Genomic DNA, 11,671 nt, shown 5'->3' on the forward strand with positions numbered 1-11,671 from the left:
AAGGGGTTATAAGAGGGCATCATTAACAATGTTTTCTGTGACTCCCAATATATCAGAAAAAAAGTGCAAGCACATTCTTTATCAATCCACTCACGTTTTTCCTGCATTGTAAAAATGTAAATTATTTATTTATTTTTTTTTAAATGACTTTTTCCATCGGCGATCGATGACTCTTCCCCCAAGACGCAGCGTACGTACACATTAATGGCTTCATCGCGGTCCACCAGATATCCACGGGGGATTGGCTGGTGGACTGCGATCAACGTCTTGGCCACTCCTGGTCTAAGGCATAGAGGTGGGGCAGACAATTACTTCCACTTTCCATTCAGCATTCATTTTCCCTCTCCCTCTCACTATCTAATTAGGTAGTCAGTGCATGGGCATGTGCATCAGGTCCCTTATTCTGGCACATAAACAAGATTTTGGCATTATACAAAGCTTGCAGCTGGCAGCTGCCTGCTTGCTGTGATTGTGTAATTCTAAAACTGAAGGAAACAATATTTTCATTATTTATGTAGTGTAGGTGAATGTGAAATTTATTGTGCTTGACAAACACAATAAGGAAAAAATCTGGAATTATTTCTTAGGGTGACAGGTCCCCTTTAAATGACAATTGTTTTGCTTCTAACATCACAAAAACAAAACAAAGGTTAAAAGGTATGGAGGATAATAGATAGAGGAGTTATATTTTATACATGCATATAACTGGAAAGGGCAATTTAATCCAGGGCTGTGGAGTCGGAGGCAATTTTGGGTACCTGGAGTCTGGAGTCGGCAAGAAATTAACCGACTCCTACTAAATTTAAATGGGAATAAAAAAAAAAGAAGCAAGTTTAAATGTCCCAATTCACAAAGTCATAATTAATTACTTCTCTGCTATAAGAATAAAGCCCAATGCACGCAGTGCATAAACGAACACATGTGACCATGAAGCATGCTTTTTATTGACTGTATGAATACAGGTATCGGACCCCTTATCCGGAAACCCGTTATCCAGAAAGCTCCGAATTACGGAAAGCCCGTCTCCTATAGACTCCATTATAATCAAATAATTCAGAATTGTAAAACTGATTTACTTTTTCTCTGTAGTAATAAAACAGTACCTTGGAATTGATCCCAACTAAGATATAAATAATCCTTATTGGATGCAAAACAATCCTATTGGGTTTAATTAATGTTTTATTGATTTTTTAGTAGACTTAAGGTGTTGAGATCCAAATTACGGAAAGACCCCTTATCCGGAATACCCTTGGTCCCGAGCATTCTGGATAATGGGTCCTATACCTGTATATACATTATATACATTAGCATATTAAAAACAGAGGAGTCGGAGTCGTGGAGTCGGAACTATCAGAAACTGAGGAGTCGGAGAATTTATCTACCGACTCCACAGCCCTGATTTAATCACCTGCTTTATCATCCTCCCACATTTGCTTTTAGAGCCAAGGAGGTAGGATCAGGTATAAAATTAGTTATTTCAGTGTTACTGCTCTGCATAGTTTATAACATGAAATAAAGAATATACATAATTCGACTTAGTATAATTTGACAGAAAAGTGGCATACTGGAAACATATTAGCTCCTAATATTAACAAAGCTGGGAAATACTGTAATACATGGGATCGAAGGTTAAACCCTAAGATATGGATGCACCGAATCCAGGATTCGGATTGGTATTCGGCCTTTTTTGGCATGGTTCGGTTTCAGTCAAATCCATGGTCCTTGCCGAACGGCATTCGGAAGGGTTAAATGTTAGGCGGAAAAATCATTTTCGCTGCGCAATGATTTTTAACCCATCATGATCCTAATTAGCATATGCTAATTAGGATTCGGTATTTGCCCAAAACCGTCTGGATTTGGGCGCGGTGCATCCCTTCCCTAAGCCCATATTTCATTTAGGGAACAGTAACACCAGAATATGAAAGTGTTTTAAAATAATTAAAATATAATGTACTGTTGCCCTGCACTGGTAAAACAGGTCTGTTTGCCACAAAAACACTACTACCGTTTATATAAAAAAGCTGCTGTGTAGTCATGGGGGCAAAAACACCAGTTGCACTAGTGCAGGGAAACAGTACACTACATTGTAACTTATTTGATACGCTTTCATTTTTTGGTGTTACTGTTGCTTTATTAAGGCCACTTATCTTTACACTAGAAGACTTACTAAAGTGCTGAAAATCTGCACAGCCAAGCATATATTATAAGGGAATTTTGGCATATATGTTATTATATTAATCTAGCTCCTAATCCTAAATCCAAAAATTACAGAATTTGCCCATTGAAAAATAGTGTTTCTGACCTGTAAGTTTTCTGTCCATGATTTTTCACCTTGACCATCAGAAAAACCTTCAGCATCTTGCTTCACATCTGTGAGAGAAAAACAGATCCTATGCTGTACTGGCTTCTTCTGTTTGTAATGTGTTGTATCATGGTTTATACAAACTTTTACTTTGTCAAACCAAATCAACCATTTAAAATCCACCCCACCATTACAGACAAAATGAGAGCCTTCTAACTTAACAATTAGTACATAATAAACTGGAGGTCCACATGATCTTGCCACTGTGAGTTTTATCACATTCAACATTCACATTCTTAGAGATATGCACACAGCTACCAACAATAAGACCAAACAACAGAGTACTGGATGAACAGGCTGTTTAACTACTCCTACTGCCCACCTTGCTGACAATTTACCTTCACTCATGGGGACCTCTTGGCTCAGGGTGTAATAAGACATGTCAAAGGAAGACACTCAGTAACAGGGGTAAGGGTTAAGTTACACGAGACCTAATTGGCAAGGTACCTCTGGGTTTTGAGTTCTTCCTAACTACTCAGTTAAACTTTAGCTTCTGACTAGCTTGCAAACTACTATCTCTGACCAGCTAGAAAAAAATCCTCAGGATCTAGCCTACCACTAGGTAAACTAACTATGTAGGGTCATTGACAGGCTCACATTCAGCTTTGAGGAAGTCCACTTCAGGCCCCTTGGCGTCATCCACAGCATCTTCATCAGGCAAGAGACCAGGGATATCAATTCCTTAAAATAATATATTTCCCAGCACAGCCCCTTTCTTTAGAGTGACACAGAGGAACAAGCTCCTTCCAGAACCTTCTAAAGTGAATTCCCTGTCTCACATGCCATCTGGCGTATTTACATGTATGACATAAGCCTAGACTAGCTTAAGATAATAGTCTTGTACTCTACCTTTGCTCGAGTCTGTTAGCATCTGTATCCTGGATCTTATAGAAGGGATTGCTGGAGTATCTGGTTTTATTTCCTGTTCGGTTACACGTAGTAGGGAAGACCAGCTTCTTCTGGAGACACACTCTAAATCATTAGAAAATTTTGGGTCACAGTTCTCAGATTCCCCTTCTAGTGCTGCAAAACGTTTCTTTCTGGGAGATTCATTTCCAGAGTCTGGACCTAAGAGAAAAGCCAATATAATTATCAAACAACCATGTATAAAGTGAAACCTAGATGCACAAGATGAAGTACACAAGTGTATTTGTACCAAATAATTTTAATAACTTTCCTAGCCTAAAATAAAAAAAAATTTCGCACTTGAATCTCCCACTAGTGTCTTACAATTAGGGATCTAATACCAGGAATGTGTGTCATCCTGTGCTGCTCTAGATGTGTCTGCCATACTATATGCTACCCTTGCTTTGCCTCTTTCTCCTCCTCATAACTGTATCAGCAAAGACAAATTACCCATGCACCATCGCTAAACATCTACACGTGATCTATGCTAAATGTTAAGCTATTGTGCCTTTATAGTTTTTCTATAGTTTTAAATACATTGCATTGTTTTAAAACAAGTTTTTCATAACACAGTTTTGCGCCATGTCCATATTTTAAATACTAATAGAAGTTCAATGACTATTTGGAGTGGATACATGGATTGGATAACAGGGTGAAAATTAATACTTTCACATTTCTATGCTGATATCCGTTCTGTGTAGCAGGCTGGAGCTTTAGGAAGGAGGGCATGACAGTGGATGCACTGTCCTCTGTCTGGGAGAAAACCACAGGCAGAGGAAAGCATACATTTGTGTGCCCCCACCCTATATATGTTCCATTAGGATGGGGGCAGTTACTTAGATATTTTGATCAATCAAAGCCTGCACAATCACAGCAGTAAGGGAAAACATCCAGCAAGCCCTGCACTTATTACAGAAAAGGGTGCTACAGTGTGACAAAGTTAACTGTGTTTGGACTCTGAGAAAAAAACATTTCAAAGGGAAAACTCACACAAACGCTTCAGAGGTTGACGCCTTGTCTCCATCTTCAAAGAACGACAAAAAAAATATTTGCGAGGGTCTTGTCTTGCATTGGGAGAGAATAATATTTTACATTATTTTTTTTTCAAGTTCCATAATTATTTTCATAAAAAAACAAGCAAAATCTAAACTATTGTCCATTACAGTCAATGCACATGCACCCACAATTGTATGCACATACATACAGATAAATATACATTTACATACATAAAAATAACAATAGCCCTGGACATTTTTCCCAAGACCTCAGAAGCATGCAATTGTTATTAGTTTTCAATGGGGTAAACCTAAAAACTATGAAAATAATGATATGAATAATATTCCCAGAAGGACCTGGAGTACATCTGTAAGATCACCACATTGTGATCATCTTCTAGTTGGCTCCCAGGCTAGCTTGCATACACAGTAAAATGCTGTCATTTTGCATCTAAGTTTAGATTTTCGCACTACTGTATGTTCTCATGTTATCATAGTGTGTTTATGTCTAAAGGAAAACAGTGCTTTGCAAAAACCCAGAATGTCAATGTTTTAATCTATTTATTTTACAGATAGTAACTTACAATGCTTTAACCTGATGCTACTAACTGATCATACTGTGAACACATAATTAATAGCATTAGCAATGCAGCCAGATTGATTATTTATGTGGCAAATACAGTGCACATGTGACCTATGAGATCTTGACACTGAGGTACTCAAGCATGCCTGCCTAAAGTAGCATAGGCTAGGCAAAAATTATAGAAAAGTACCAAATGCCAGTTCACTCCACTCAATTTTATTAAAGAAAACACATATAAAAAGTAATTTCTGTATTTTGTGATGAAGGCTGCATGTCACCACTTCCTTTTTACTAATATCTTTCAGGACAGCAGACAGTTGTGTTTTGGCAGCCACTGTTCTCTTCCAAGTATTTTTTAAATAAAATTTGTATTTTTTCTAACTTATAGAACTTTTTGTAATGTCCACGATAATTTCATTAAAATTCGTGGTTTTTGTAACTTCCACAAAAAAGTCGTACTTTTTCGACCATTTCTGAATTCATTCAAGCTTTGGTATCGTATTTCTTCGGCAGGTTGGATCACTTGAGTGCCATTAAGTCCTATGGAAGGTTTCAAAAATTATACATTGAAGGTTTCAAAGCCAGAAAGGCTTTTGTGCTGTTTATGAACGTTCAAACCCGAAAATTTTGTGACTTTCAAAAGGCAAATATATTTTCGTACAACCGATAAAAGCATTTTCGTGACATTTTAGAACATCAGAAATTATCGTGGTTACCCCAAATTTTTTCCTAAAAGTGATTTTAAGCCGACAAAAATTCAGACTTGGGTCAGGATCAGTGACCCAAAAACATGATAGCATTTTCAGTTTAGTTTAGGTGTTAATGTTAATATACAAATCGTAAAAATAAAGACAAGTATGAATAAATCACGTTTTAGACACACAGCCACAAACATTTTGTTGTTAAACTTAGACAAAAAGTTTATATTTCAACAACTTTAAAGTCTATCTATTAAGACATAATCGGAAAGTGAGGATGGAATTACAGTTGACCGTCCTACTAATCAATACCTGGCCTTTATTTTAGCATGTCTAGGGCATTTAGCGATTGCTCCCCCCAGGGACAGCTTCGACGCAAAAACGCCTGACAGTAACCTACACGGACAAGAGTCTGTGCTACAACTCGCAGCAATAAACTAACGTCAGTTCACACGATTCATGCGACAGCACTATGCAAAGGGCATACTTACATTTAACTGGCCGCCTAAACACCAAACTATTCGGAGCAAGATTTAATCATGACACGCCAAAGCCAGTCAGTATATAGAGAATAGAGCAATATAAGCGAAAACTTCAAGCACTGTATCCAACTTCCGCAAACCTCCCAGCAATACCCGTAAGTGTCCCAACCTCGTCTCCTTAGAATTCCAATTTCAAATATTTCAATTTCAGCGCCGAATCAATGCGCAAGCGCAGATTTCCGCCCACGTACCGTAACACGTAACACGTAACGCAAATACCTGGAAAATGATAGCCAGTACAAAAAAATTGTCGGCAGTGTAAGGAGTCGCGGCCATTTTGTTGGTGTGCAAAATTAGATTTGCCACTGAATATCAAGGAATGAGTGAAAATCATTTATGATTGGGTTGAATAGAAATGCATGCAGTACGACTTGGAACACCATTCTCCCTGCTAGCTAGTGTCAACACGAAGGTGTGTTGTGTCACTGATGTGACCAGTGTCTGAGATGCCGTTGGCCCACCAGAAAACTTTGGACCATAGGCACACTTTCTAAACTATTAATCCTCCTCTCTTCTTCCTCGGACTCTTTATTATCCAAGTCTCTTCTTTTTTTCTATCCTTCCATCTTTTTCCCATACAGAAATAGGAAATAACCATGCAATTGGCCAAATAGTTAAAAGCAGCAGGGCCCATTGACAACTGGGCCCACCGAGGTTTTAAAGGGGTAGTTCACCTTCAAATTAACTTTTAGTATTAACTTTTAACTTTTTTTTTTAACTTTTAATATGTTATAGAATTAGCAATACTATAATAACTTTTCAGTTGGTCTTCATTTACTTTTTTTTATAGTTTTTGAATTATTTGCATTCTTCCAACTCTTTCAGGCTTTTGAATGGGGGTCACTGATGCCAGAAGCCAGAAAACTATAATTATAAGCAAACTCCAGATTAATAGAGTATGGTATTGGGTGTGGTTCCACATTTACAAATAACCTTAAAAAAACTAAACATGTTTAAAGGAGAACTAAAGCCGAACTAAAGATTTAGGGCAGAAATGTTGTTTTGTGATTCTGTACCAGCCCAAAGCAACCACAGCCCTTTAGCAGTTAAGATCTGTGCCCCCAAAGGTGCCCCCAGTAGCTCCCCATCTTCTTTTCTGCTGTCAGTCACTGAGTCAGTGGTGTAACTACCGGGCCCACACCCCTTCGGGCCCCTGGACGCTCGCACCGGTGGGGGGGTCGGGGGCCTGGTTGCATACCTTGAACCCGGCCCGCGAATGTCAAGTTACGCAACTGCGTTAAGGGACCAACTGACAATATACTGTATATAAATAGAATATAAAAGTTGCAATGTAAGGCTAATTAGTAATTCATTCAGATTCACATTGTATGGTAGATCTGAAACTAGTACAATTAGTTTATATGACAGGGAAACCTCATTTTTAGGGTTTAGTTCTCCCTTAATGTATATTGAAAAGGTAGCATTAATTCTTCTTTCATTCTACTTTCATTATGTAATAAAGCATGCTTTGGTGGAAGTAAGATTTATCCATGTGAATAATATTGCATTAAGAAATTATTAATTTAAGACAAAGGGAAAAATATAATTTTATGGTTGCATGCTACGGATGCACCAAATTGTGTGCCAAGGCTAGAGAATAATAAATCCCCTACAATCTATATTATGTTTATTATGAATACTCTCTATTTGCATATTTTCTTAGACACCGCTTGCTATTTTTTACTAAATTAGAACAAGAAGATTAACAAAATTGGCAAGCTGTAAATATCGGTAAAGTACCTTATTAAAAAAATTTTTCACAATCCTCAAAGCTATTTTGTTTTTAGATTAACTATACACTGCATTAGAATGGATAATGCTTTACAAAGTGAGAAAATATACAAGATATAACAGTTGCATATACTGACAAAAACATACCACAAAAGTAGATACTCATAGTTACAATTTCTTATTGGTAGCAGAAAATGGGGGAGGGGAGGTTTGCTCATAAATGCTTATAATCCAAAGGACTTTCTAATGTTTTCCCAAAAAAATTGATATATGAGTTGATATATTTCTTTACATTGGCAGCTTTATCTTTACAAAAGAGAAACGTATCAATTAAGGTATCAAATTCTAACAGTTTATACAGTATAATGATAATAATAAGCAACCTGTCATACCGAGCTTCTACTAGGAAAACCAGAGGGGTAACATTAAGCAAAATCAGTATAAAACAGACAGTAAAAACATGTAAAAATTAGAAAGCCACTTGAAAAATCATTATTTCTGGCTGAACTGTAAAAAACTGAATTGAACTGAAAACTGAACTGTTTAGAAGGTGAACTACCACATTAGATACCTAAATCTATTAAAAGATAAATCTTTATACCTTCTTTGGCTCCGATATTGTACCCTAATATATTTGCATGATATATTGAGCTAGTAAGATAAAAATAAAATATTTGTTTCAGTTGCGGTACAAAATCAGAACTTCAGCCCTTATATATAATTATTTTATTATGTGCAACAAAGGGAATGTGGTTTAACAAAACACTCCAGCTCTTCTTATATATCCTCTTTAAAGACATTTGCAATATAACCACTCCCTACTACATTGTTGGAATTCCTGCTCCAAAGGTAAAGTGATTATGGTTGACTTATTAAGTATGATTTAAAAACATCAAAGTAACTTGGATCACACCATAGTCTGCAAAGTCTGGAGGACACTGTCATTAATGCTGTGAGGTCACTGTTTAAATAAAAACCAATGAAATTAAATTGATGAAATCTGACAGTGGCTCCATCCACTTTTTCAAACCTAAAACCTGCAATCTCTTAGAGACCAACTGTGAAGAGATTGGAGATCCTGGCGATAATACTGTGAGAATGGCAGCAGGTTCAATTTCCCCAATGGGTAATATCTGATTGGCTGTTGGTGGCTCCGCACACTTTCCTGCCCTTGAACTGCAGTTACCCACTGACTAACTCTGCAAAGTTAAGGGCCCCTAGTATTTAAAGAACAGCAGAAGCTTAAATTTAAACCAATGAAAATCTATAGGTGAAATAAGATTGGCTGTTGTTGGCTCTGCCCACTTTTCTAAACTTGAAACATAGTCACCCAGTGCAAAGTTTGGGGAATGTGTGCGAATGGCAGCAGTTCAAATTTCCCCACTAAAATCAATGAAAGGAATGTGATTGATTGTTGGTCAATGGAAAAATTGTAGTGTTTAAAGAGGTGCCACAAAAAGAGGGGGGGGATTCGCTTACAAAAGCACAAGCAACCTTCTCCGCTATAGGACGAACAAGTGTGGAGAGGTTGGGTTCTGTACCCCTAAAACTGCTAAGAATAAGATTAAGAAGAAAAAGCTGAAGAATAAGCTGAAGTCGAAGAACATTAAAGAAACAGTTCAGTGTAAAAATGAAATTGGGTAAAATAGATAGACTGTGCAAAATAACAAAATACTTGCAATAAAGTTAGTTAGGCAAAAATGTAATCTATAAGGGCTGAAGTGAGCAAATGTCTAATGCCTCTTTTACAGCTCTCTGACCCCTTAGTTAGTCAGTGACTTTAAAGGGGCCACATGGGATATAATGGTTCAGTTAGTTTGTGAGCACACAAGTCAGACTCAAATGCAAACTAATTGACAGTTATATCCCATATGGCTCCCCCTAAATTCACTGATTGGTTACTGGCTGCTAACAGCTTAGAGAGCTGTAAAGGAGGAAGTAAAGTTTTGGTAATACTGGCCTTCTAAGGACTACCAGCATAGTAAAACAGCCTAACTTTAAGGTTCAGTGTTTACCATAGGAAAGTGTTTTATTGACCAGTGTGACAAGCCTGATCATTGGTCACATTCAGACCTTTTTGTTTTATTTTGTTTTGATTTTATTACATTTTCAGTTCTGCATTTATTGCAGAATAAAACTCACCCATAAAACAGTGCAATATTTTCTTCTAATTGCCAAAACTGATATAATTACATTTTGTAATGTTATTGAATTCTGCATTGTTTTTCAACGTCAGGGTCTTTCCTGACTTTGTCATGCATAATCCTCTGGAGTGATGACTGGCATTACATCTTGCATTCTGACAGCAAAGTCTGAGTTTGGCTGATGCCAGGACAACGGTCTGGGGCTGTTTTCCTTAGTTTGGGTTCGATCCCCTGGTACTATTGAAAGCAAACAATATACAATGACATTGTTGACAATTTTGTGCTTGCCAACTTCGTGGCAAATTTGGGTAAGGCTCATTCCTCCTTCAGAACTATAACGCCCCCATGCACATAACAAGGTCCAGAATTTGTTTGCTGAGATAGGATTAGAAGGATCTAACTGGCTATGATCTTGTGGCTGAATGGAAGCAGATCTTTTCAACAATGTTCCAATTTAGTAGGAAGTTTCCCAAAATGGTGAAGGTTGTTATATTAATAAAGGGAGGCACAGCTTCATGTTCATACACTTGGTTTAGGAGACAGAAAGGCAGGTGTCCAGATACTTTTTCCAGTGTATATGTTTTTACTTTTTGGTGTGAACGTTCTTCTGGGGTTTTTTCCAATCTGCAATCTAATATAATTCACTGTATTGTACTGCTGTAGGTTTTTATCTTTACAAGTCAGGAATACTCATAAAACTGTAGACATTCAGAACTTAGGCTCCCAGGATAAGGGGTTTTCCAATTCAGTTTTATTTTCATACATTTAAATGAATTTTCTTATGATATACTTTCCTATACGTATTTTTAGGTATTTAGGATTCATGTCTTTTTACTTAAGTGTAATTACACAAATATTGGACATAGTTGAAGTATATTTCAAACAAATAATTGTCTTCTTGGAAGTCATGTTGGGAAAACTTCACGCCTAATGCCTTAAGAGGGTTGTTGACCTTTAAGTTAACTTTTAACATGTTATGGAATGGCCAATTCTATGCAACCTTTCTGTTGGTCTCCATTATTTATATTTCATATTTTTGTTTACCCTTTCCAACTTTCAAATACCAGCAGCCAAAAAACTATCGCTCAATGAGGCTACAATTTTATTGTAATTGCTACCTTTTATAACTTAGTTCTCTTTTTAGGTCATCTCTTATTCATATATAACTCTTCCATCCAAACTGCTCCCTGGTTGTGAAGGTAATTTGGACTCTAGCAACCAGATAGCTGCTGAAACTCAAAACTGGAAAGCTGCTAAACAAAAAGTGAAATAATAAAAAAAAAAAACTACAAATAATAAAAAAATGGAGACCAATAGCAAATTGTCTAATAGTACTCTTTGCATCAAACTAAAAGCTGTTAAGTTTAATTTAGTTCAATTTGGTCTACTGCTCAGTACTTCGGATCAGTGCAAGTAACTGACCCCCTGAAATGTCAGGTTGCCCAGTGCCTGTATACTTATCTGCATATTTCATTAAACTGCCTGGTTTGGATAAATGACACTGGTGTGATCGCATGCAGTGAAATTTTAAAAGCTCACTGGAGTGCCCACAACCAAAATGATGGGTAGGTCCCCCTCACAGAGACTCAGTAGAAGGTATGTAATATCATGTGTGCTACAGAACATTTGCTGCACCCCACACAACAAATTACTACAGTTACTACAGTGAACTTGGCTGTCTTTTACAGAGTATTTTACATGCCTGCATGT

The 11,671-nt window shown here is 37.1% G+C and overlaps 1 protein-coding gene across 4 annotated transcripts in view; it reads right to left on the minus strand.

Moving 5' to 3' along the window:
- anln (anillin actin binding protein) overlaps nucleotides 1-6,257 on the minus strand; it is a 28,823-nt gene extending 22,566 nt beyond the window's left edge. For 2 of the 4 annotated variants that reach the window (XM_002931680.5, XM_012961635.3), the window contains exons 1-4: nucleotides 6,036-6,255; nucleotides 4,259-4,332; nucleotides 3,212-3,430; nucleotides 2,303-2,370 (exon numbers count right to left, since the gene is read on the minus strand). In XM_002931680.5, the coding sequence (XP_002931726.3) occupies nucleotides 2,303-2,370; nucleotides 3,212-3,430; nucleotides 4,259-4,292 (321 nt within the window). In that variant the 5' untranslated portion in view covers nucleotides 4,293-4,332; nucleotides 6,036-6,255. Of the gene's footprint in view, nucleotides 1-2,302; nucleotides 2,371-3,211; nucleotides 3,431-4,258; nucleotides 4,333-6,035 lie in introns of all 4 variants that reach the window. The other 2 variants (XM_012961637.3, XM_012961633.3) reach the window with 2 other exon arrangements.
- Between the last annotated feature and the right edge of the window lie 5,414 nt (nucleotides 6,258-11,671).

Source organism: Xenopus tropicalis, chromosome 4 (genome assembly GCF_000004195.4).
Source record: "Xenopus tropicalis strain Nigerian chromosome 4, UCB_Xtro_10.0, whole genome shotgun sequence".
NCBI classification, from domain to species: Eukaryota; Metazoa; Chordata; class Amphibia; order Anura; family Pipidae; genus Xenopus; species Xenopus tropicalis.